Source organism: Oenanthe melanoleuca, chromosome 3 (genome assembly GCF_029582105.1).
Source record: "Oenanthe melanoleuca isolate GR-GAL-2019-014 chromosome 3, OMel1.0, whole genome shotgun sequence".
Taxonomy (NCBI): Eukaryota; Metazoa; Chordata; class Aves; order Passeriformes; family Muscicapidae; genus Oenanthe; species Oenanthe melanoleuca.
The window spans coordinates 89,418,584-89,446,138 of record NC_079336.1 but is presented as its reverse complement, the minus strand read 5'-3'; the positions used below and the strand labels follow the sequence as shown (position 1 = coordinate 89,446,138).

General features: G+C 35.4%; 1 protein-coding gene across 1 annotated transcript in view; it reads left to right on the top strand.

Moving 5' to 3' along the window:
- USH2A (usherin) overlaps window positions 1–27,555 on the top strand; it is a 365,445-nt gene that overhangs the window by 107,897 nt on the left and 229,993 nt on the right. Inside the window, exons 22-24 of the mRNA XM_056487445.1 lie at window positions 20,694–20,824; window positions 26,542–26,668; window positions 27,044–27,149. Of these exons, the coding sequence (XP_056343420.1) occupies window positions 20,694–20,824; window positions 26,542–26,668; window positions 27,044–27,149 (364 nt within the window). The remainder of the gene's footprint in view (window positions 1–20,693; window positions 20,825–26,541; window positions 26,669–27,043; window positions 27,150–27,555) is intronic.

Below are 27,555 nucleotides of genomic sequence, written 5' to 3'. Positions count from 1 at the left end.
TGGCAGAATAGAGAAATTAAAGGATTAAAAATTTACGTGTGTTAAGATTCAGTATTTAAGGTCTAAAATCAATCAGATCATAGACTGAATAATTCCATTATGGCAAAACTATCATTCAGGATTAGACTGTGGTAATTTGGAGGGAAAAAAAAAAAAAAAAAAAAGCTGTCTGCACTAGTACTTATGGGAAAAATTAGCTTGCAAAATTAAGCACCTAGAGCTTAAGAAATGGAGTTAAATAAGCAGCATGAACTTCATTCAGCTGTGTTATATTTATATGTTATGATGACATATAACCAGTTGATTAGAAACTATCTTTCCATAAGTTCTGTGTATGGTATGGGCCAGCTGTTGCCTTCTGAAAATCTTTTCTCTATTTTGTATATGGCTTTCTGTCTGCTTTACTGCACATGTCTATTCTGAAGTATATGCAGATTTAATTTTTTTCCTATGCCATTTTCACTGGAGTACCAGAGTACTTTGTAATAGTTGATACACATTTTTACAACTTTTATATTACCAGTTTCGTTTTATGAATAGGGACTTTGTCTTAAAAAAAGAGGAATTAATGCTAATTTTGAGTTTTACATAGGTAGGACCTGAGTTTTCAGAGTAGTTCATGTGTTTTAAGTAGTGTTTCTGCCAACCCCTTTTCAATTAGAAGCACTTAACACTTCCACGGCTCTCCATGGGTGTTTAAATGCAAGCACTCAAGAAAATGAAGAGTGCATAACAAGTGAATAACTCTGAAAAGTCTGACTTAAGTGGTTTACCTCACATTGCATAAGAACTTTGTGGCAGAGGTGGGGACAGATTTCTCTAGAGTGACATTGAACTGTGCTAGCTGTGAAACTGTCCACTTTTCATACTCTTCTTCCTCTTTCATTAAGTATCCACAGGGCACTAAATAAAAAATACAGGCTTCTGTGCACAAAATCCTTATTTGCTAGATGAATTCTGTTTTCATTGCTGAGCATCATAAAATCCTTGAGGCAGGTATCTTATGGGAAGTGTGTGTTTGTATAACCATAGACTATATTGTTACTCATCCTCTATTTGGGTATGCATTAATTACTTGCAGACAGCTTTGGTTTTGCATTACCTAATTTTTGACTGTTTATTTTTACCTATATAATGTAGCTTACATAGTTTTTCTGAATAGTAATTAAAAATATTCCAGGGTGATAGGACAGTCCCACATATATCCATCATTTGGAACATTGCTGATAAGTTCAGATGTCAATGGGTAGAAATATTTAATATTCTTTAAAATCTCTGATCTGGACTATTAGGGCCATTGACTGCTGCATTGGATGCACATCTATATGTGAAGGATAGTGTGAATATTTTTCCAATGAAGGAGAGCTCTTATTAGTGGTTATAGGCTCTCTGTTTCTATTTACTTTCCTTTTTATATCTTCTTTTGCTTTTCATCTATTTTCCCATGGTTTTCTCACTAACCATGTTTCTTGCTTCTCCCTCTTCCACTCTTTCTTTTTCCTTCCTGGTATTACCATTGTGAACTCCTTGATTGTCTTCCTTCTGTGTTCTTCAAAAAGTTGTCTTCCTTTTTTTTTTTTTTCTATATTGCCTGTCACAAAGTGGCAGAAAATTAAGAGGACAAGAAAAAGACTCTGCCTTCCTTTCTACTGTGTAGTGAACCATCAGGATTTGGTGTCCAGGATGAATTTCATGGAAGAGTCTTTTTAGACCCTAAATATCTGAAATGCAAAGTGTCCACGCAAATGTAATTTTTCTGTGAGAATTTTGTCATCATCCTCTAGATAAGCATCCTGCAAAGAGCAGTTGCCTGACACTGATGAATTTAGCCTTCTATTTTTTTTTTTTACCTTGGGATAACCACTCTCTAAAAAATTCCTATGTCTGATCCATAGAAAGAAGGAATCAAAAATCTTAAAACCTTTTGTTTTTTAAAATTATGAAAGTGTTGTAAATTAATTTTTTAAAGTAATTGTGAAAAAGTAGTTGCCATGAAGAAAATATGATTAGAAAGTATTTCTTTTCCTGACTTTTATAAACAAATTTAAAAGCCCAGAATTGTCCATCAACAATTCCATTGACAGAGTAACACCAAAGTTATTGTGCACTGTAATAATTCAGAATCCAGAAAACAACTGTTAGGATAACCAATAGAATGAAAACACAAACATGCCAAGTAGTACTGTTCTGATCTAAGGGCCATTTAATATAGTGACAGAAATGTCATAAACTAAATTACTGCAGAATTCACAATCTTGATAGCAAATTGTTGCATGGCATTTTTATTAAAAGCTATTCTAGAGAATTGTATACTGGTATTTGTTGTAGAAAGATTGCAAAAAGTTACTATAATCTATCTCTGTATATACCCAAAATGAGATTTGATCTAAAGTAGTTAGATCTGTGCTTACTGACTTAAGATCTATAATACCTTAAGATTAATTGGGAGCATAAATGGAGAAGCTGACAACCTGGAACCTTGACTGCTTAAAATTGCTGACCCAATTGCTGCTCAGCCCTTTGCTGACATGTTAATATGTCTATTTAAACTGGTAAATCACCCCCATTTCGGTGCGTGCTAGAGTTGGTCCATCAGACGAAGGAAGATGTAAGTTTAATTTAAATAATTATTGACCTATTATGACCTTTTCATTTCATTTGCACTGCTCCTCTCAAGGTAAGCAATTATATTTTTATAGTGTTGGATGGTAATCAATGCCCAGGAGCTATCTTTATTGATTTAAGTAAGGCCTTTGATCTGGTAATCACTAACTATTGCTATCTAGACCAGCCTTAACTATATTGGATATTACTACAGTTAATTGGTTTTAAAATATGCAGAATTTAGAATTCTGTAAAGATGTTGCATCCAAAGTTTAAAAAAATCTGATATCCAAAAAGTTGTTTCTTCAAAAACCTTCCTCAGAAACTGGAAGTAGCTTAGTTTTATGTAACCATTGCAATTTTTTTATGTTATAACTAGATTTAGGTCAGAAACCTGTTTTATTTTATTTATTTTTTTAATAAGTAGATAGTCCTTTTGGAATAGTTTTACTTAGAAAAGCCTGGCATTTAAGTTTTTTAAAAGTTTGCTACCCCTATTGAACATTTCTGGGAGGAAGATTGGATTCATTGGCTGTTTATTTAGTTCTGCCTTATACTGTGAATTCAGAGTTAAAAACTTCTGTTCTTCCATTTGTGGACAGAACACAATCTGAAATTCTTTCTTTTCTTCTTTTTTTTTTAAACAATATTCATGTCGTGTTACTAAAAAATAATTGAGATATTATATCGTAATCATAGTTTGCAGGTGGTATCTGAGTATCTTCCAAAAGATACTCAGCTAACGTGTTCTTTTTTTTTTACCTCATTCCTCATCTATCGCCTTCTTTTTTGCTTCTTGATATTTTTCTCTAGACAGATTTATATTTTTTGCCTCCTCTCTTTTGTTTTAATGTAAGATTTGGGAAAGCCTGGCTAGGTCTGGGTTCAAACCATCTTCAGAAGTATGTGAAATTTGTGATAATTTTTGATCTGCTCCTCTAACAAGTTCCAGGCCCTCTATCCTTCTTGCAGAGGCAGTTCAGTCTTGCTCTGGTGAGCCTTGAAACTAACAGCAGTTGTTCAGAGAGGTCACCAACATAATGAAAAGGGCACTCTTGAGGTATCTTGAACCACTTCCATGGATAGCCATGAAGATTAATATTGGGACCTTACATTTGACCTAATATTCTATGGAGAGTCCATGTAGTGAGCAGAGCAAATGGGATGATGTGCTTGTGGCAGAGAGTGTAAGTAAAACTGCTGCATTCTCAATTTTTTCTTTTTTTTCGCTGCCTCCCCCCATATTTTGTTTTTGGTATGTAAGCTAAAATACTGCAATTTGTTCTTGCTAAAGATCATGAAGGTGAGAATTGTAGTGCCCAGGTGCATTCCTGAGAAGCAGTGGCACAGTCTCCTTGCTGGTCACAGGTGGGACAAGGCAGGTTTTTGCAAGCTGCTGCCTCTGGCAGCCTGTGCTGAAACGGCTGGAGTTGGTGTTTTGAGCTCTGCTCATGAAGAAGGTGATGATACAATAGAACTGATAATTAAGCACAGCAATGTTCTTCCCAGTCACCACATTTTCTGATTTCATTTTCTGTAAATCCTGTAAAATTGTTGTTTGGAAATAATTTTTTCCTAGTTTGTTTACTGACAAAACTCTTTATTCTTTCATACTTGCTCTTTTTTGCTTTTAGGAACCATTCTTTGTAATTTCAGAATTCTTCTGTCAGCATGCTATATTTTTATATAATTTCATATTAATAATAGTTTTAATAATAACAATAATAATAGTTTTCTGCAAGCAGTACTACAGTTGTCTTACCCCAGCATTGTTGTTCAGTCACATAGACTGTTCTCTTTAGTCTTTTGGTTGAAGGCTAAATGAAATGGTGAGTGAAGCTTGGGACTGATCAGCAGGCTTGAAAATTTTACCTTAAGTCCATCAAGATCCTGTTTTAGGACTGCAGGTGTTCACAGTGGAGTGGTAGATATGCATGTGTGAATCTTTTATCTCTAATTTAGCAGCACCATATTCCAATAGAGTATTTGATTTTAAAATAATGTACTAAAATAAATACAGGTACTAAAATAAATATAATTCCTGTCTGCTAGCATGCCTAAGAACTAAAAATAAAAATGACTCTAGTAGTGGGACAGCTAATTTTATGTTGGGTAAAATTATGGGCATTTTTCTTCTCTGTGGAAAAAAAAAGTTAAATTCCTTGGAACTGTTATAAACCTTGAAGTCTTAAAGGACATTTACTTGTCTTTTGTGCTGCTTCTAAGGTTCCTTTTTTTTTTTTTTTTCCTTGGAGAGCCTGCCAGAAAAAGGTCTCTCTCCCCATCAGGAGAATTTTTTCCTGCTCAACATCATCTCACTCTGCTGTTCCACCTTCTTTGGAAGTACTCTGCCAAAGCTAAAAGACAATATGAAAACTTTAAATATTTCTTGTATAGCAATGACTTCACACTTGGTGTTTCACACAGCTGTAAATCTTGTATTGGATTCATTTTAAAAAACTTTTTGTATTAAATGGTTATAAATGAACAAAATGCTATTTCATTTTGCCCACTTATGCTATAGATATATACCAATATGAAACAGCATGTTCTTCTAAAGGACCCTAACCCCATAGGTGCTTCCTTGGTCCTCATTTTACTACATGGTGGTTCTGTTTTTCAGATTTCAGGAGGGGATTGTGATAAAAGATGTCACCTGCTTTTGGTACAGCACTAGTTATATGATAGATATTTAATATTGATGATAAAAAAAGCAGATTGCTATGTTTAAAATTAAAAAATATTAAACCAAATCATATCCTGGATCTATATAATCTTAGGACTATACTTGCTAGTCCGTATTTCTGTCTTCCAGAGAAAGTTCAACCAGCTTTCACAGAGTGCCAGATCATTCACCATTCCTTAATATGCATTGTAGATGGCAAGTGCTGGAGTCTTTGTCATTGTGCCCCAAGGATAAGGCACTCTGCCCGAAGATATTAGATCAGCCAATTTTATCTGTGTGTATAAAGCTGGAATTTTTATTTTCTCAAGTTTTCCAGGTAGGCAGAGTGAGATCTATAGTTCTTTTTTTTTTTTCTTCTTTTTGTTTGACTCATGGGCTATTAATAATATGAAGTTATTTCAGATGGTTATATTATGTTCCAGTACATTTTTAAACTGATCAGATAGAGTCTGCAGGAAAAAGGGGAAGCATAAGCAAAGAAAAAAAGTCTCTTGGTCCATCGGGTAAATTTTCAGAACAATATACGAGCGTTTAGTCACGCAAGTGCCATTAATGTTAATGGTCCCAAGCTTTCTTTTATTCATCACGGCGCTGATTGCACTTGGTCAGCTCTTTATCAGTTTGAAATATTGACAGTAGGAGGAGGCGTTCCCTTAGCCAGGCCTGACTGTTGCCGTGCTCTTTTAACTTAGTCATCCTGCAAATGCTCCTATAAATGGATTTATTTCAGCAGATCCAAAATACATCAGCCGGATCACCTTAGCCTGGTGTTAGCCCTTCTGCATTGGCTTCAATTTGCAAGAGCATTGATTTTAAACAGTGATCATTACTTATATGGTACTCTATGGTTTTGCACCATCCTATTTATTAAACTAACCTGTTACATGTGCTGCTGTTAAAGTTCTATCTTTATCTTGCTAAGAAGTGATTATTTGCTCTTTCGTTCTGATTATGGTTTAGGTTATAAAACAAGGCTATTCCCTGGAAAGTGTGTTGGCTGCACTAACTTAAGGTTTCTGCATTTTCTGCTATGCAGCTCCACTCTTCCTTAATGGTCTATACAGGACAAAGGGTAATATTTTTTTACTAGAAAAGGTTTAGATTTAGACTATTTGTAAGGAAGTTGTCTGCAATGAGGCTGGTGAAGCACTGGTACAGATAGCTCAGAGGTGCTGTGGATGGCCCATCCCTGGAAACATTGAGGGTCACTTTGGATGTGGCTTTGAGCAACCTGATCTAGTTGAAAATGTCCCTGCTCATTGCAGGCAGGGTTTGACAAGGTGACCTTTTAAGGTCCCTTCCAACCCAAGCCATTATATGATTCAAAACTCTTCCAGTGCTTTCTGCAACTGATAATGTACTTATTATAGTTATTGCAAAAGAGATTTTTCTTTTGTTGGCCATATTCTTACAGAGTGCTTCACATTTTTTTTAATGAGAAAAACAGACTAACTGGAGGAAAACTAGACTTTTGGGGGTCAATTTTTGGATATTTTTTATGTATTTTCCTTTGCTGTCCATGTAATCTATGCAATGCTGGTCAACTAAGTAGATGTAGCCAAAATATTTTTCAATACTGAACGAGATGGCAACCTGCAAAATGTTTTGCTGTTCATTCTTCAATTCAGAGAGTCATTGTTATTTATACTGGTGGCACTCTTTGGTGCTATACAGAATGGTATTCTTGCAGAGTTTGGAAAAGAACATGCTGTCTACCTAAGGGAGGAAAAAAAAAAAGAAGAAAAAATCTGGGTTTGCCTGATACTTTATATTTAAGCCTGTCTGCTTAAAATTCTTTCTTCTGATCATGCTTATATGCCTAAATTTTAATTAGTGTTATTCTAGGCTGGTTAGAGTTATCAAAACTGACACTTGGAGTGAAATGTGTCCTCAGGTATTCTCCCCAGTAAAAGGAAAAAATAGTTCAATAATAAATAGTATCACTTTTTTATACAGAGTTTTTTTCTTTCATTTTTTCATTTTTTTCTTTCATTCTTTTAATTTTTTTTTTTTTCAGGCTTGGTGATTAATAATGCTTTTTTTATTCTGGTTTACTATAAAAGTTTCTTGATTTACTAATAACAAAACTTCACTGGTGGAGGTGTTACCACAAACAGAACATGTTCCCTTCTGTAGTAAATAATGGGAATTTTGGTGTAGTGGAGTTTTAGCCCTTGGGGGATTTTATTTTATGCATTTTCAAGTTGTTCAGTGACTTGCTGCAGAGACAGGGAGGAAGGAGGGGGAATCTATTTACACGAATTAGAGTCTTTGTTCCCATGAGCCCTCATAATTGGATGAACAAAACGAGGGCTAGACTGAGAGGTGCAGCCATCCCAGGTAATATCTTTTCAGCCAGAAACAAATTATGAAGTGAATTGTAGAACCAGAGGGAAACCTTGTTGGGAAGATTCAAGGAGGTTGTGGGCAATAGGTGTTTTTGTCTGCTGTTGACAAGGCTTGTTGAAGTAAGGGAGGGATTACTTACAGTAATTCTTTGCACAGAAGTTTTTTTGGCCCTACTCAGAAGTGAGTTCCTTTACAAAAGATTTGTGCATTTATTTATTATTTTTTAAAGGTTTTATTAATTATTTTTAGAAGATAAAGTTTGTTATAAAAGCACTGCCTCTGTACTCCAGCTTTCAAAATTGGGTGTTTCTCCCGTTTATTTTCCTCCTTTAGTATTCTTTTATATTTTTTTCATCTGTTTTATATTTTTTCTCTCCCAAATTGTTCCAGTTCAGTGATTGAAATCTGCCAAATTTAAGCTGCTTATTCCAAACTCATGTTAAATTGTTATGTTAGCTTCATTAATTTTTCAAAAAAATAGGGTTTTTTTGTGTAAAAGTTGTGCTACTGAACTGCATGCAGTAAGGGGAAAAACGAGTTGAATGGGAATCCTGGGTGAAGCAAAGACTGCATAATTGGTTTTATGCCAGACCTTCTGCCTTTCACATAGGCGGGAAAGGGCCAGGGAAATGTCAGAGGTGGAAATCAGGGCAGCACAGTACTCCTGCAGAATTGCAAAGTGACCACCTACTGCAGCCAGCTGAGAAATGGCCAGGAATCAAGGCTGCTTTAAGATGGAAATGTCCAGCTCTCCTGAAGTCCTTCCACACCGAAGAGCCTCAGGATTTCTCCTGCATGTTTTGGGAGGAAATGCATTAAGGACTCCAAGCAGCCTCTCCCCAGAGCCCTTCCTGTGGGACAGGGTTGCAGCCTGCCAGTCCAGTGCAGGCTTTTCCCAGCAGTTTGGGGTGTGGATTGCCCCAGTCCCCATGGCTGCAAGCCCTGCTCTGACACACACAAGCTGTTTGGGAGCCTGTGCCTCCTCTGTGGCTGTGCCATTCTGTGCTAGGCATGCCTCACTTCTATAGTTACAGAGCTCAGCCTTTTAGAGGCAGTTTCATCTTAATTGTTCCTTTTATTTAGTGCTGTAAAGAGCATCTGGAAATAAGGGTTTTTGCATTTGTAAGGATGAGGTATTTTTCCCATTGCCCTTACACTGCTCTAGAATCACAAGCAAAACTTTAAAATAATCAGTGAGTTAATCAAGCTGGTGTCATCTGAATCCTCAGGCAACACAAGGGAAAGGAAAAAAGGTGATTTTTTACAGCACATGAGAAAAGATTGTTCCTTTTATAATATGTGTGTCTTTCTATGAGGCGTTGCAAGTGGTAAAGATACCAAAATGATCACACTGGAATAAAAAAATAGTGTCTCATACTTCTTAGTAATGTTGTATGTCAAATCACCCACTTTTTGATTTAATCTATTACAGTATTGTAGTCAATAATGATTTTTCCTATTGCAGTAAGTCTTATATTTTGAGAAAAAGGGAGAAAAAGAAGAAAATATCAGTGAGTTTTGCAGCAGAGAAATTTCCTTATTGCAATAATTCTGAATTAGTCATTGTCATGTATTCTGTAATCACTCATGTTTTAAGTAATAATGTAAAAGTCAACTCAAAGGCAGTCTACAGCAAAGAGGTCTTTAATTTAAGAATCCCTTAAGGAATTAAAAATTCTGAAAAGATGACATAGGCTCAATCAATACCTGCCTGAAAATATCATAATATATGGGGGTTAAATGACATCATGTTATGTGAAGAAACTAAAAAAAAAGTATTTTCAGTATTGGCCTTATCTCCTTTTATTTAGGTTAATAAAATCACTTGAATGTTAAATCTTTGCATGTCTTTTTCTTTAGGAAAGGAAGTTAACATTAATCTGCCCTATGGTGTGTACCAACAGGTATAGTTCAGCATTTAGTGAGAAACTTAATTTCTTTTGAGTATTGATTACAGCCATGAGAAAATAATGAAATCCTTACCATACATGGAAAAGCACTGAAACACCAACAGATATCACTGCTGGTTCTGCTTTTATTTGCATCTGGACAAGTGGTGAAAATCTCAGGTCAAATCCTCCTCTAGGGAGCATCTCCACTCCCTGGGTAGGAGGGAGGTGTTAGCTCTGTGTTCCATTGCTGCCAGCATTACTGTGTACCACTCTGGTTTTCCTGCACACAGGACAGAGTACCTGGTCATATCTGTCCCCTGCAAGGTGTATTGACCACATTAGCTGGATTGCTGGATGGAGTTCAGAAGCTTTTCCATGTCTGCTGCATACCACCAGAGTGCTTCCTTAAAAACCAGAGCAGAGTTGTTGTATTTATCACTCTGAAAGTATTTCATACTCTGTGAATATTCAGCTGTGGATAAATGTGATTTCATTGCCATGCTAGTTCTGTTTTATGCTTCTGTAGTGTTTAATGCTTCCTGTGAGTGCAGGGGTTTGGTTCTTGGGAATATGCCAGGCTACAAATTGATGACACAACCTCCACAGCTGGCTTACTGCACTGGGTCATGTTTTCTATGGCATGTTCTGTATAGAAGCTTGGCAGAGCAGAGGATGTTGGTGAATTTGGTGAATATGATCTTAACATATGATAAATAACATAAAATTCCCTGTTCAATTACTGGGTTGTATATTAGGCCATGGCTTTCCAACAAATGGAAATGAAATTATAGCAGCAGCCAGTGCTGAAGAACTACTTATAGGTGGTTCTTCCCTCCCTCCCCAGTTCTATTTTCAAATTCAGTCCAGGAATTGTGAGTGCTGTAATGACAAAATTTTCCTTCTGTGCACTGAGAAATGTTAGGGAGAGTAAGCAGAGATAATACATATGCTAAAGTAGTTTCTAAGAGAAAATTTCTAGATTTCTTAGTTTCTCATGCAGCACTTGCCTTTGTTTATATTCTAGACAGTGCATAGTAGTTCACTTTTGCAGCCCTGGTATCTTGGCTTTGTCCTGTTGACTTTCTTGCCTTGACATGGTCATTTAAAGGCAGGACCAAGGCTGCCTTTTAGGATTACAACTAACAGAGGAGGTCAAGGAAGGATGGAGAAAGTCTAAGAAAGGCAGGCAGAGCTGGGTGGAAAGCAGAAAGGATGGGGGGAGATGAATGGGGAAGAAAGAGAAAAACAGGGTAAAAGAGAAGGACAGAGAATGTAGCAGAAGGGCAGAAATGAGCAGAAAGGAGGGTAGATAAGATCAAAGAAGAGAGGAGATGGGCAGAGCAGAGAGGCAGAAGATTGTGCAAGTATTTGCACCAAGATGAGAGTGGAAGTGGATGGGAAGTGAGCAGAACCGTGTTAGTACAAATTGCAAATCATACCAGGCAATGGCATAGACATAAACCACTAAAGGCAAAGGTAAAAATAGTAACCTAACACCAGTTCAAAGTACAAATACAAATACTATAAAATCAACTATGAAGTGATACTGACTTAAGTGGTCCACAAGAAATATTCTGTGAAAGGAAAGATAAATTGCATACCTTTTGGCTTTTTCTTTTCTCACTTCCTTCGGCTGCAGCTTCACTTGCACATCCTTCATATTATCCTTCTTCAGCAGAATTTCCTGCTTTTGAGACTTGAATTTGGTTAACAGCTTTCCAACTTGCATCTCTTTTTTTTTTTTTGTAGATTACATTTTAGCAGTCTTCTACTTTATAATTTATTTTGCATTCCTCTCATGAATTCAAACAATTCTAAGCAAATGTAAAATAAACTCTGCCTTAGGTAGGTTTCTCACTGAAGTCACTGTGTCTTTTTCCTGATTAAGTAGATACAGACTCTGGTCTTCTGAAATTCATATTAAGGACATAATTAACTGCTGATAGAGCCTAGTAATCTAGGCAAGGCCCTAACACTAGAATGAAAAGGAATTTACTCTAAAAAGGGTCACATGTACTTTGTTCTCATGTTCCAGCACTATGTTTTGAATAAACTGATTTCACCTAGTATCTGAATCCTAAAGTAAAAAATGCCATCATCTACATCATCTCCAGCACTGGAGAGGTTGGGCTGAACTTTTGTATTTCTGTTCCTGGTCTGTAAGGGCTGTGCTTCTGCTGAAACTGAGGTATTGCAGACAGTGTTTTGGTAGCTCTGGATCATATTTTAAGTAAAATATTCTGTGTAGTTGCTACAAAGTGTTTGGATATATTTTCAGTGAACATTTCATGCCAAACCCCATAATGCACTTTATTCACAGAGTGTGCAGTTCCTGGGTACAGAGGCACAGGAGTAACAGAACAAAGTGTAATGGAATATTATTAACACTTGCAAAGCAGGACCAGCTGCACACTCAAGGTGTAGTTCCATTAGATGGTAAATAGCTTAGAAGGCAAAGAGAGAACCCTCACAGTTTCCTATATATCCATACATAAAGCTTGCACCTGATCATTCTGTTGAAATCCTTTTCTGAGCTTAGTCCCTACAAATAAAACCACTTTTAGGCTTTCTTTGGAAAAGGGTATTATGTAAAGAATACTCAAGGGAAATACTGCTGCAAATACTACTTGATGAAAATATCATATATTCCGTTCAGTTAATTCTTAATTTGAATTTTGTTGCAGTTTGGTGCTCTACCTTAAATCACTGCATTAACTTGAATGTATTGTTAGCTTTTATATTTTCAGGTCTACCATGAGTAACATTTGTTGCTGAGTTCGTAACTTTAATCTACACATTTTGCTGTGTGTTTTTCCTGTGGTGGTGTCTTTCTGTCTGTAAGGGTTTTTTTTTTGTTTTTTCCCCTTCTTGTTACATTTCCATTTTTGTCCTCTAGTATTTCTCTAGACACTCATCAGTTTATTTTAGTTATTCTTCTGTTCCTTATGTACACTGTCTAATCAATAATCCTCCTCACTTGCTGCAGGATTTCCACGTTATTGTGCTTTCAGCTTCTGAGATGCTGTGTGAATGTGATTCTGCCTTGGCTAGTGCACAGTTGTTTAAATTTGCTGTGTTTCAGATCATTACACTGACTTTAATTTTGATGTATTTGCATTTTACTCAGTTGTAGTCTAACTCCTTTCCCTTGATCAGTTAAATTACTATCTGTACAGTGTTACATTTGTACTATTGCTGGAAATACTAACTAAAGGCTTATAATTGAAGTGCTATTTACAACTACTGACCTCCAGCTCGTTTCTGATTTCACTGTGATGTTGACCTTTTATAGATTGCACTGTTGTAAATCTTTGAAGTGATTCTTCTTGTCATCATATTTCTAGTAATTATGATTTGCATTGCATTAACACCTAGAAGCCTCTCCCACCTTACCCTTGTTGCATAAGATGACCTTTTTTATGCACTAATTCACATATGGGTAACAGAATACAGTTCTTTCTCTAAAGAATTTATGTTAAAATGAAGATGAATGCTTTCCTCTGTTTCCATTCTTTAAATATCAACCTTTGAATTAATTAAATTGCTCATAAAGGATTCTTATTCCTAGAAACTATTTTCTTCCTTTTCTAACAAAATCAGAATCTTTTGAACTTTTCTAGGCTTTAAAAATGAGTAAATGAGAATAAATAATTTAAAATGTTTGAGAGAGGTCATGTTTGAGTAAAATTTTCTCAGTTTTTGCTTGTTGGGCATCAACATCAAAAAAAGCATTAAGTGAAATCTGGACTGATGTTTCCTCTTTGTTCATGTTTCACTTCAGTATTGATCAGCACAGAATGTGACTTGCAGGTGATCCTCACAACAAGCAGCATTTGATTCTGTGAGTTTCAAAATTATTTCTACTCTGGTAGCTATGCTTTGAGAAAGCAGTGCTGGTTGGATGACATGCTCATTGTATGCTTTCCCAATGTACATAGTGGAAAACAGTTATGAATTCTGTTAATTGACTTGCTTAATAAATGAATTCGAGGCAGGTCACTAATTTCTTTAATGATAGTATTGCTTAAAAGTCTGTGTAAAGAGGTGGCTCTTGACTCTAATGACAGAGGATGCTCACAGATAATGGCATCCCCTGCATCTTCATATCTGGTTTCACCCTGATCTCTCATATGTTTTTCTGAGGAGTTTATTTTTTTGTTTAGATAAATCTAGGTATGCACACTAACTGGTTGGTTTTGGGTCTTGCCAAATTCTTAGATGCCATGTGCCAATATTTTGAAGCTTGTCCTAATTATGTTTCTATTTTCACTGAGGAAGTTGTAAAGTATCTGTGGAAAGCCACGTTTTTGCTGTGAACTTCCTTTTTACTTCCCTTAAATGGTCTTGTGTATGTGTTGAGTTTCTGTTGGAAAGCTTCTCTGCTCCCTAACTGCCTTTCCTAAGCAATCTCAGATGTTTGTACTAACATTTGTGTTAATACAAATTATTCTTTGTTGTGTGCTAATTGCAGTCAACGAGTCCCTTTCACTTCATATGAAGGTATTCTTATGCCATGATCAATCTTGCCCTGAGCAGGTTAGTTTTCTCTTAAAGAATTACTTTATATAAATATAAATTCTTTAATATGTAAAGTATAATATTACTACAGACTGAGAATTTGCTCTTTAGGGAAGTCTTGTGGTGTTCTGCAGAGTATGCAGTGTTTGGAGGAAGCTAAATTAATTCCCTTTTTTGGAAGTATTAGTGTTCCTCAAATGTGAGTAAATGCCTAGTCTGTAGGTAACTTTTCTGAATACATGTGGGTGTTTTGCTGATTTTATCTGTGTGTTAGGCTGTGGGAGACAGAACAGTAATGAATTTTTCAAACATTATAGAACCTTACACAAGCTGTATTGGCCAGGGCTCTTCAGGAAGGAGGAATATGGAGGGAAGGTGGTTTAAGTGATGGCTCTCAGGTGACATACCCCAGTCATTGGCTGAGTACAGACCCAAGGTCTCCTAATTCTGAATCTCTTGATTTAACTACTAGGCATTGCACTATTCCTGACAAAGCATCACTCTGTTAGTGAGGGGATAAAGTGCTACTAATACATCAAATCTTATCAAATGACTTTACACTTATCTTGGCTTTCTTTTCACCAAGGTTTGCTGTAAATCTTTCCTACTGGGGAGTAGCAGGACTTGTGTCCTTGCTAAAAGGAGAAGATTGATTTACTGTATTCATATGGAACCAGCAGATTCCTATGAGTATGCAATAATGAATTGGAGTATCCATAAGTTTTTTCCCCATGCAAAACTTTGGAAGACCTTAAGGCCTGGAATGTGTTACAGAAGTGCATTTGATGGAAACTTATAAATGTGTGTCTTCTGCATAGAATAACAGCATAACAAATCTTTTAGTGTGAGCAGTATTCTTATTCTTCAAATAATCTAATTGATTGTTCATTGGGCTCAGTCAGCCAAAAGTGGAGGGAAACTTTGTACAGACATCATTAGTTTTTCTCCATTTAAAGATTAATCATGAAGAGCTCTGGCTCTTTAATTCTGTAATTTGTATATTTAATGGGCTGCTGCAGAATCTATGACAGTAATTAGCATAGCCTGAAAACTCATTAATACGCAACAACATGATTAATGCAGCATTAATGCAAACATGACTGAAGTTATTTGGGTTATGTAGTAAGAAGATTAAAGCTAAAATGTCCTGTTTGTTTTATCAGTAGTGGGTATAATGGGGTAGCAAGCAAAATAAGAAAAAACAGGTATCAAATTAGTCATTTTAGTGTAAAAGGAACACTCAGATCTCATCAAGAGGATTTGGGGCTCTGCTTGACAGTTGGTTTCCACAAGAAGTGTTGCATGTTTTCACCTTTCATTCACTCACCATACTCTGTGTTTATGCTTGCTCAACATTTTAGTTTGATTTAGTTTATTGGCAGTTTGATGTATTAAGAATACCTAAGAAAAATTCTTCATATGTTGAGTCATTCTGAATAATGTTAGACTTCTTTCAAAATACAGGGCTAAATACAGCCTAATTTAGAAACCATGGATTTTTAGCTTTTCTTGGTTTTACTGTGATCACAAAAGAAAAGGGGTCCAGTTACAGTTCGGGAAAATGTTTGGGAACTTCTTGTATGTGGGTTTATACAAATATATAAATGTGTGTACATATGATCTGTACATATGTATGTGACTTTTAAGTATATATTTTATATTTCTAATAAAAAAACTAAAGCAGCTTAAAAATGAAGAGGATTTATTTCATCAATGGAATTACTAACTTAGTGTAATGTTGGTGATGATGAGCTTGGAAAATGTCTTTGAACACATTAAGGTAACAGTAAAAGATGAAGCCTGATCCTGTATGAAAAACAGCAACAGGTCTTGGACAGCTTTGGGAAGAAGGCTTTCCATCTTCTTCTCCTGATAAAATCCAGGAAGCTGTAGGCCAACACAAAGTGTGAATTCCTTGTGTTCAGCAGAGGATCTTCATAAGGGAAGAGTCCTCTGGGTTTCTTATTTTCTTCCAATTCCACTATCCATTAAGTGAAACTGCTTTGAAAACTTATCCATTTTCGTTAAATCTTCCTTCTAATTTTTGTCCTAAAGGTGCATTTAGGTGCATTTTCTTTTATGTAAAAAAAATGAATTAAATCTCTTTTGCTGTTGTGGTGACATGAGGTATCACTTTCACAGAGAGAATAGCAACAAAATGCTAAGGAAGTAAATAGCAACTGAGATTTTTATTCTCCATCTCCCCCTCCCCAGTTAAAACAAATTTTGATTTATGATTTCAGTGGGGAAATGTATTTTGATTAGGCAAGAGCATTTGTACACAGTCTTAATGTTAAATAAACACTTAAGGTTTGTCATCCTGAAGGGACTGCTGAGAGCCTAATGCTGTAGTCAAAATTTTATATACAATTTCTGTTAATTTTAGTTGGCATTATGCACAAATAAGGCTCTCAGTGAGCATAAAGTGATCACTTTCTTTGCCAACAATTTTCTGTTCATTGGAATGTGCAATTATGTAATTATTGAAAGCATTTCATATAGCAGTGTAAGTAGAATGGAAATGCAAATTATGTTTCTACAATTGTGCAATTTTGGAAAAAATTCATTGGAAATGGATGTGCTTCACAGATTATGCAAAATTCATTTCTGAGATTGCTTTGTGATTTCCAATGTACATGGCAGATTTCTTCTTTTTCTTTTTTTCCGATTGTAGTGTATGCTCTTTTCCACTTATTTTCTTCCTAAGTCTACAAGGAAATTGTCCATAATATGCTAACCTATTATTCCTTTTATTATCAATCTTATGCATATGGGTTGTGATTTGAAGTATTTATGAAAATTAAGCTAAAAATAGTCTTTCTGATCACTGACAAGGTTGGAGATATATTTATTTGACTTAGCACTTTTGGATAGAGTTGTTCATGTGGTTATATCTAAGTTTTGGTGAAGGGTCTTGAGACTTTTGAGAGTTGTGGATAATTTTTTGTATTTAATAATTATAATAACTTCTACTTTTTAGCTGTTTTTCAACTCTGAACATCTAGTTTTAGAGAAAGGTGCTTTAGAGGTGTTTTTGCTGAATGGTTGGGACAAAATTAATTTTTAAGTTGGTCCCTTTGCTGAAATCTCTCAGCTGTTATTGCAAAAGATGATTTGAATTGTCTTGCCTCTACTCTTCCCCAAAATGTCAAATGACAATTTTTGAGGACTCTAAACATTTCCATATTTTGAAATGTTTTTGACTTTTTAAAAATCTTTTTTTTAAAGAAAAACTAAACTCAGTTCATTTAATTTGAAAAGACATGCTACAGCAAGTTGTTACCATCTATATTTTAGGTGAATGGTTTCTTGGTCAAATAAAACCTGTTTCAAATTTTTTACTTTGTGAGGAAAAAGGGGTTTTGAATTAGTCAGAAATGAATTTTATTGCTGTACTAATTATAAATTATTAGTATATATTATGCTAATCTGGGAGCTGCTCTAATTTATTATTTTCCTGCTGACTGCCAACTGCTTCGCTTCTTCTAAACTCAAAATAATCCCATGTGCTCTGTAAACTTGCCAGAAATGCAGTCAGCATCTCAAGAGCACATTCCTGCCTCTTAAATACTTTTGTACAGGTCTTGTAATTCATATTGAAATGTGCTAGAAGAATCTGAATCCAGGTAGTCTGAATCTGAAATGCTGCTGAAGTTCTGAGCCTTGCTAAACTTACACAAGGCAAGCAAAGAGGGGGTAGAAAAATCCCACTATATGCATTTTATTTATTGGACAAAAAACTGTGTTCTGGCTCATCAAAAACTAAAGTAATATTATATAATTTTACTTGTAATTCAGCCTGTGTGTGAAAGGGACTGTCAAAGCTGTGTCCCTCACAGGGCAATGTGCTGGTGTTGCATCTCAGTTGAATGCCTTTGGAATTCCCTGCATTGGTCATGTTTCACAGCCTCCTTCCCATTCTAACCTGGGTTGCAATCTTTGCAACTTGGACAGAAACCCAGCCCCAATCTGCTGCTGCATAAATTGAAAGTATGTAGATCCTGACAGAAGGTTAGTCTGCCCTAATACAATTTGGGATACTTGAAAACACTAATGCAAATAATTACTAATTTATTTTACTTGTCCTTTTTATTACTCTGTAGTCTTCTTTTCATCTTTTATGTTCACTATATACAATGCTTGTATTAGTTGTTGTACAATGCCATTGTAATTAAAGAAATTCAATTATGGAAATTAAATAAATTTCTTTATTTATAATTAAAGGAATTCTGACAGCTTCTCCAATTGCAACTATAATTTGAAATGGAATTACAGAATTTATTTAAATGATCTACATTAATGTTTAATTTGTAGTAGAAATTTCTGTTGGTTTTTATCCCAGAAATGGTAACAAGTTCTTGTGGAACAATCATTTGTGTCACACAAGCAGGCATGTTAGGTGAATTCTTGAGTTGCAATTCAAGATTCAGTTGATTAAAAGTACCTTCCTACTATGCCCCACAGATGGTCATGTTTTCCATCCAAGGTTTAGTAGCATGAGTAGTGTGGCTGAGATGCAGTTTCTGTATATGACAAATTACAGAAGTAATTGTAATGTCACCACTTTATTTATGTTTCTATTTATATGTTATATTTAACATTGAAATTAAGATTTTTGGATATGCATACTGAAATAATAGAAACCAGTCTTTGAGAAACTTGAAAAATGTCTCACCCTCTCCCTGGGTATGAAAAAAAGAGAAATTTTTTGGTAGTACTATGTGGTTTTCAAGTTCTGTGAAACTTCTCAGATGTTGGAAGGAAAGATTTCTATGTCCAAGTGATGTAAATCCATTTCCAGTGTTCTGTGCCACTAAGAGAGGAAAATGGCATGCAGTTGCTACAAGTCTGAATGGGCTTCTGGGCATGCTTTGTGTTGACCATGAGGTCCAGCATTAATTACTGTGTTCTTGTGGAAAATATTAATTTCACAAGTTTTTTTTATCATGCAGTGAAAATACTGTCTATGGGGCAGAAGTTTTATTTATATTTGTTTTCTCTCTTTGTAGTCATGTCTAGAAATGTGAGAAATTATCAATATTAAACTTCCTTATCTTATGAGAAATGGCAAAAATCTTGGAACTTAAAGGGTTGGACTCCTTTTCTCATTCATTAATAGGTGACAAATGGATTTAGAAGAAAACAACAGTTCCTGACTCATCTATAATTTCTATGAAACTGTATCTGCTCTACAAGCAGGACTCTTCAATATCCAAAGAAAAAGAAAGCTTCTGCATAACAGTTGAAAACTTCTGTAATTTCTGCAATTTTGTTGCTGTGGACCATTTAATTTATATTTTCTAACACAATATTATACAAGAAGAGTGTTTTTGCAGGAACTCAATGATTTTGTTTGTGTTTGTCCTTCTGAATTAGGTGTGAGAAGGGATCCTCTGGTCTTCAGAAATGTCTTTTGGCAGCTTCATAAAAACACTGGCAGCTTGTTAAATTAACTGTGCTCCCCACTGCTGGGATTAGAGGCCATCAGTCTCAGCCTCTCCAGCAGATACTGCAGCTGGAAGTACCTGGAACCTCACAGTATTGCAAGTGTTCATTTCTGAGCCAGGAAAAGCTATGCTCTTCCTTAGCTAGGACACTGTTGGCTGAGGTTTTTTTATGTACAGAGGGTTACTTGTGCATCATGTGATTTACATGAAAACACTGCATGTGGTTAGGTAGAGAGGCCAAAAGATTCTTTGAGGTATAGGTAATTAAAAAGCATAATCTTAAATGAATGTGTGTCAGAATTATTATTTGTATTTTTTTAATATAGCTGCTTTCTACAATAAAAACTTTAGACTTTTATTGTTTTCTGCCTGACTTAAAATAAGGGAAATACTGGTTATTTTGATAGAGTTGGGTAAAACCCAATAATTTGCCTTGTTCTATAGAAGCACCTTATATGGAAATGTCATGGAAATGTATAGAATAGGTGGGTATTACTATTGCTGTCTTTTCATTTCAGCTTGCAAAAAAATTGGTGTAGGAAAGGCAAGGCTCTACCATACACTCAGGGATTGTATCAGAAACTAAATGGAGGACTGTTGATAATGATCTGGAAAGTTCTTTATTAAGCTTAGTTCATCCATTATTCCTTTGGATATTCCCAGTTTTTGTTGGAAAACTTCTTTTCTAAGTGTTCTTTATGCACTTAGATATGATGTTTGTAAAAGAATATATATACAAATATGCATGTGAACACATATATAAATCTCTTGGAGCCAAAACCCTACTGTTCTTCATACAAATTCTTGCTTGCAGAAGCATAATTTTTACTTTACCTATAGAAATGGTAAGTTACAAGTAAAAATCCACATGTAAAACATCAACTATTAGAATAGTATGCAAATGTCTGAATTATATTTTCTTAAGAAAGAAGTTACTAAGCAACATTAGTCAAAACTGCATGTCTTTTTTTACAGATGAGTAAGGGCTCACAGAAATTTCTCTCAAGGGCTGCTCAGTCTGGATTAGTAAATATATCTCTTGCAATGTCTAGCAAGGGTTTTGGGTGAAAAGAACTTCCATGATTTTGCTTTGCAACGTTGCTGTGGTTTTTAAAATTATATTTTATCAATAAATTTTGTTATAACCTGCAAGAACCACTTTTGGTGTTAACCATCTACTTGCTTTTTTCCCACCAGGTATTAAAGTGAAATTTAGAACCCAGGAGCCTGATGGTTTGATTTTCTTCTCTGCATCACCTGGCAAACAGGAGGAGTACATTGCACTGCAGCTGAGGAGTGGGCGTCCTTACTTTCTTTTTGATCCACAGGTACAACAAAAGACAGGATCCTATAAAAATAGTTTATATCATTTACCTTTGTACTTTTTACATTCTTATTCTTGGCCGTTTTTTGCTTGTTTGTTTTTTTTTTTTTTTTGGGTTTTTTTGTCTGTTTTTTAAATTTACTTGATACAAGCTAACTTGCTTCTCAGAGCCCTTAGGTAACTAGAGATTTTGAGGAGAGAAAAGCTGAAACACTAAATCTTTGCTGTTTTTCTTGTTATCTATGTCACAATATAAGACTTTTAGTTTTTTGTTTTTTTTTTTTTTCATTTTTATGGGTTGGGTTTTTTGTCAGTGCCACTAAACACCAATACAGCTTAAACTACCAAGATTTCAAAGTTGTGCAGAACTAAGTTTTGAATTAATTAGTAAGTTTATATAATGTTAGTCAATTATTCTTAAGCCTCTCATCTTATAAATGTTTTCCTTTAGGGATCAGCATGTCACCATTATGCAAAAACATGATAATAATAATGAGGGAAGTATAAAAAATAAAAATAAGGCCACATGCTTTGCATTTCTCTTTGTGTATTTTGTGTTTTCTGTGCACCCCAATACTGGATCTCCTTATGGAATTAAAAACATTATGGCTTCACTTATATTTCCTAAATATGCAAGAAACTGTAAATAATTATCAGATTTTCTAACCCACTGTTAACCTTTGCCTCCTGAGCTCTGCCACAGTCACTCTGTGACCATATGGAGGTGTTGTGCAGTAATGAAAATCTCCTTAAGCTTTGGAGCACCTATAGAAGAATCAAGGTGCTGCACAGAGACTGGCTTGCATGTGATCCCATGCTAAAAAATATTACATCTGTTTCTAAGCCCAAGATATAAATTTCTATTAATTCTATTGCATTTACACACAGGCTTTATCTTATTGTGTTCTTCAGCTTTTGGGGCCAAGCTTAATGTTGTTAATGTTCTGCTCATCCACATTTTTAATAGGGACTAATTCTGTTTTCTCCCTTAAACCTATACCTCTTTTCACTGCAAAGAAAGTTGTCTTTCCTTTGCAAGATCTTCTGAGGTTTATTTATATTTTTTTGTAATTGTTTGATGGTTAATTGTAATGTATTTCTTTCAACTGACATTTTAATGCTTCAAATAGTATTCCTAGTCCTTCTTGCATATTTTAAAGTAGCTTTGTCAGCTTGTTTAGATCCTTCCCTAGAAGATACCTACTTTGTTTGGATCCACAGTATCTGGTGAATGGGAAGGGAGAGAGATGGAAGAGTGGCTGCTTTGGAGCTTTATTCTTTCCCCCATCATTTTTAGGTGTCTTTTAACTGTAAAAAACCCTAGCAGGTCACATATTCAGTCCTCAGAGCTTGTCAGTTCATGTAATATTTTCAACAGTTACTGTCTTAAATTTTAACAGATTACTTGTTTTTGAAGTATCTTTGTTTATCTTTTTGTTTCATTTGAATCAGGCAACTCAGTTCCATGCTGATTTTTGGGATCATCACTTCAGTAGTGTTTCCTCTTGTAAAACAGCCTATGGTGCTGCTTCAGTGCTTCAGTTGCTGTTTAGAGAGGAAAAAAAGCTGTCATTCTAGGTATCCAGGAACAGTGTAGGTCTTGATAGTTGATTTGCTATCCTGAAAGCTAATGCTTTCTAATTTCTCACTAATAATGTGGAAGAGATTCCTGTGCATTCTCAGATTCAAAGTGGGATACAGTGGCCTACATCAAAGTGTTTTGTGTAGAAACCTTTTCAAAATCTTTTACCTCTGAAAATTCAGTTATCAAAAATTTTGAGTCTTCTGTATCCCGAATATGCTGTGCTACCTTACTGTCATTACCTTTGTTTCTATGGTTTTTTTGTCATGCTTTCTTTTTTCCTTTTGCCATGATTTGCTATTCCTACCCTACAGTGTCAGATATCCTGTACTGTAACAGCATTTCTTCATCTTTAATTTGCTCATCACAGTCTGCATTAGTGTGCAAATGCTTTAATTACTTCTTATTGACATCATGTGGTGTCTTAGCCAGGTTATAGGCATTGCTGTCTCTAATTATAGTCATGGCATATACAGTAAACATTTATGGCCCTTCCTTTGTGCTCTTCTCTGAGAAATTGCAAACATTCTTTTTGATGACAATTGTGTCTCTGCAGCTTTTTATCAGTAGCAGTGTGGTGTAATACTCTGTGCTCCCTTCCAGCTGTGACCTGTCTCAGGTTAATTATGTGTACCCTTAGTCCCTTTCAGGATGCTGGGCTGTGTCTCTGCCCGTGATCAGCAGTGCATTTTCTCTTTGTTGTGTCTGCTCTGGGGATGGTCCTGCCAAGTCCTGCTAGCAGGGAGCCTTCAGCAGCCTCTCTTCTTCCTTCGCTGAGTGTTAATTTCAAATCCTTTTCTTCGTGTCCATTCATTCTTCTCTGAGCTCCATGTACACCACCATTCATCTGGCTGTTGTCTGACCATCCCTTTTGTCTCCCTTTTGTGCTGTGCAACTGCTCTTTTTTCCTTCCTAAGTGTTTTACTGCCATTCCTTATGGGTTTCTACTCATGGTCCAGGAAGCATGAGGTTTTTTTCACACAGATGTCTTCCTTAGTCTTTTTGGAACAACCACATTTTTCCTTAGATCTTCCTTCAAACTCAGAGTGTCTGTAAAGCTTCAGCTGATGGTGTTTTGTTTTTTTTTTCTTATCATGATGTCTTTACATCTACACCTAAATTACACAATCAACTCCAGCTAAGTTTATGGTTATCTTTCAGTGGCTACAGATAATTTCTTTTTTTCTCAGGGAAGCACTGAATGTTTTATACCAAGTGAAATCAGTTACAGTGGAGCACCTTTTTTCCTAAGGGATTAGGACAGTCTGAGGATAGACTGAGATTCTTCTCACAGGATGGAGGGAATTGTATCCAGCCCTTCCATTTTAGAGGATGATCCATTTACTAAATTTTACAGCAAAGAGGAGGAACACCAGATACTTTCCTTGTGTGTGTTGCTTTGTTGGTTGTTCTTGTCATGGAGAAGCCAAAGTATTAGGCACAGTCTGAGGGTGAGGTTGTTATTTCACATAAAAAGGAAGGAAGGTGGACACTGTCTGACTATGACTCCCAGCTAGATCTTCCTCCTTGGCCCTGGCAAAACTTCAGTACTTGTTCACCTTCTTAGTAGTAGGAGTTTAGACATTGAAAGAACTTAACTGGGAAAAATGTTATTGCATTTAGACTTTGGCATCTGAGACAGTATCTCTGAAGATTCCTGTTTGTGATGCTTCTCTGTATTTTCAATTTAAACATCAGTATGACAAGAACCATTTATACTTACTCAGTTATTACTGACAGCAACCAAATATTAGGACTTATTGTATGGCATAGCAAAATAACCAAGATTTCAAAATATATGATTTCCAAAATCCATGACAAGCCTTCTCACACCAGGCTGTTTGAATGTGATCCCAGAGTGACTCTGGTAATTCTGGAAAAAGTATAAAAAGGCCTCTCCAGTGCAGCACGTGCTGAAACCTGAAGACTTTTTTTTTTTTGTCTTCTGCCTTCCCCCCAATCTCCCCCACCCTCCCTCCAAAAAAAAAAATTAAGCACAGGTTAGCACATATGCTTGTGTGGTCCCAGATTGAATTGGTTAGAAATAAATGTGGTTTCTGATGTATAAAACTGTTAATGCTCTAGACTGTTGCCAAACATAATATGAAGAACCACTCATTCAGGCACCTGATCTTTAGAATGCAGCATCGTTTGTAACAATTTTAACGCTAACTAAGTACACTTTGATGAGACAGCATTTAATAAAATGCTCATTAATTTCATCATTAGCAAGGGTATGCTAAGAAGTAAGCCAGTTTCTTATGTCACGCCCAATTAGCATCCCATGCTAGTAATCCCATTAGTATTGTTGAATTCACTAATGGAAAAACTAATGGGCATGCTACCAGGGCACATTAATTGGGCATGACACCAGTTCTGGTTTTAATTATTAAACTACGATAATGAAATGTGTGTGTTTGTAAAATATTAAAATGTTGAAATAGGAGAGAAGACAATAAAAAATAGTATATGAAGAAGTGCCATTAGTATGTAAGGATATATAGCTTTGTTTTCTTATTATGGGGCAGAAGGACTGCTCTCCAAACCTCAGTACCAGGCCACTGGCTGAATGGATCTGGAAATGTGCTCTAAATATTCACAGGAAATGATTTTTTCTTTAACTGAGTACATATGTGCACATCACATGTATATTTTGATATATAGGATACACAGTGACAGTCCCCAATGCTAAATGTAACTCTAAAATATATTCAGAGTTTATAAGTCTGAATGCCAAAATGCAATTTCTAACAGAAAGGCAGAATACTAAATTTTAATAAGACGGTTTTAGTGTTAATCAAAATAGGTGGTTATTTCTATCAACAGCTTTTTTCCATGTGCATAATTCTAAGATCCTTGGACCACAAAGAATACTAGAAGATCTAGAATAAAAGTTGTTGAACTGTCTGGCTTGCTGCTGCAAAGTTACAAGCTGGGTCCCCAAATTATAAGGAAGCAAATTTTTAATTTATATACCTTTTGGAAATTGGTTTTTTTTTTACGCCAAAAAGTAACTGCAGTGGTTGAGATTCTTTAATATTGCACAGTACTTATATAAAGAAACATTTTTCTATCAGTAGTTGCCTGCTGTACAGGACAATTCTGTTTTGCAAATTCAACAGAATAACTTTGGGTTCCCAGATACTTTAAGAATGACATAAAGTCTTGAGGCAATATTATGGGAATTTTTAAAAAGTGAGATGATTTTTTGGATATAAATATCAAGAAAATTCTTGAAATATAATAGTTCAATTTTTATTACACCATTATATTAATTTATGTAATATTTTGTTTGGGTTTTATATACTTGAGATTTAGTTTGGTAACTGCATCTATTACACTCCTCTTACTCAGCAATTCAGAAGAGATTTCTCTGTGTTTGTAATAAATATCCTTAAATTCACCCTTTCATGTAATATTTTTCTTGTTTTATTAAAACGAGGTGAAAATTCTCATTAAATTGAAATACGTTTTTACAAGCATCCCTTGTACCATAAAAGCAACCTCAGTAACTACTTTTTGGAGGTTTTTCTTGTTTAGTTTGCTCTGTTTATTTTGAGAGGGTTTTTTGAGGTTTTGTTTTGTTTTGAGGAGGTTTTTTTTGATACCAGGTTAACATGGAGACAAGATGCATCTACCATGATACACGTGCACCCTTTTTTTGGATCCCTTCACATGGACAGGTGCTGCAATTAACAATCCTGATCTGCAGCTGCTCTCCATGGATGGCACATTGAACCATGGCCATCAAACTTCACAGCCACAGCAATCTTTGAAGTAACTAGAGACATAATAAAAAAAATCAAGAAAAAATAAAAAATCAGAGTGACATGGCCCTCAGTAATTTGTGCCTCATCCTTGTCTTTATCAGGGGCACTACACAGGATTTTCTGTTTTTAATAGACATAGAACTGAATCCTTGATCCTTCATTTATTATTTGAGAAGGTTAAAGTTAGTGGTTAGATTTAGAGGGTTAAATAAGTCCTAAATATCATTCAGCAGTCCAAAAAGAGTTAAACATAGGACTGCTGTCTTTATTTTAGATGTTATATGCTATAAATTGTCATAAAAGAGCAAGATATTGTTCTAAATGTTGCCTTCAAAATATTCTAAATCAGATTCTTCTGTTAATAAAAAGGGATCTGCAGTAGCAGTCACTCCAACTAATGATGGTGGAAAGGTGTATAATGATAACAGTTGGCACCAAATAATTGCTACAAGAATTCAAGCTCTGGGAAACATCACAGTGGATGGGCAGTACACAGGTAATCAATTCATTTAAATAACTTTGGTATTGTTCACTTGCTTTTTCTCTACTTGTGTTCAGCCATACAGAAAAAAATTCACTCTATTTCCTGACTATTTTCTGGCTGTTTTCTGATTATTTAGTTTGCCTATTAATCTGAGGTATCTATCCACTGTGAATCTTTGATAATTAAATACTAAGTCTCTTTTTGTGCTAGTAAATCTATCATTGTGTTAATCTCTTGTTGTCAAATAGAGCTGTAAATGTGTCCTGGATATGTATTAGGAAAGTCTTAGGCTATTGTGTCACATTAGCCTCTTTATAAAATTTTTGTTATTGGGTTGAAGATCTGTTGAAAGCACTGAATATGTGAATAATGAATGATTTTGTTCAGGTTCTTCCTTAGCAACTAGTGGCAGTACCATTATTGGAGAGAACACAGGAGTTTTTGTTGGAGGACTTCCACAGGGTTATACTATTGTAAGAAAGGATGAAGGTAAGTATGATAAATCAGTCTGTGCAGTTTCTCAAATTTTATCTTTTGGGATAGTCTCAAGTATCTTTATAGCTGATTTCATCAGCATTAAACCAGCTTATGAGGTCTGTGTACATTTTAATGGATTTTTTACACAGGACTGGTATAAAACTTATGGGCATGTTTTACATACATTTCACAAATTCATTCCAAACTACCCATGCAAATTGTTTTTATTAGCTTAAGCACATGGTTATGCATCCCAGTTCGATGTAGGGATACAAGATACTGGCCTTTTTTGGGGTGAGTTTGTATCTTTCAGAAGTTGTTGTATGGAGCTGAGAGGTGTTTGAATGTACCTGTATTTTACAGAGAGAGAATTTAAGAGGAGCTGGATCATATCTGGCTTCTTGAAGAATCAATAAACAAAA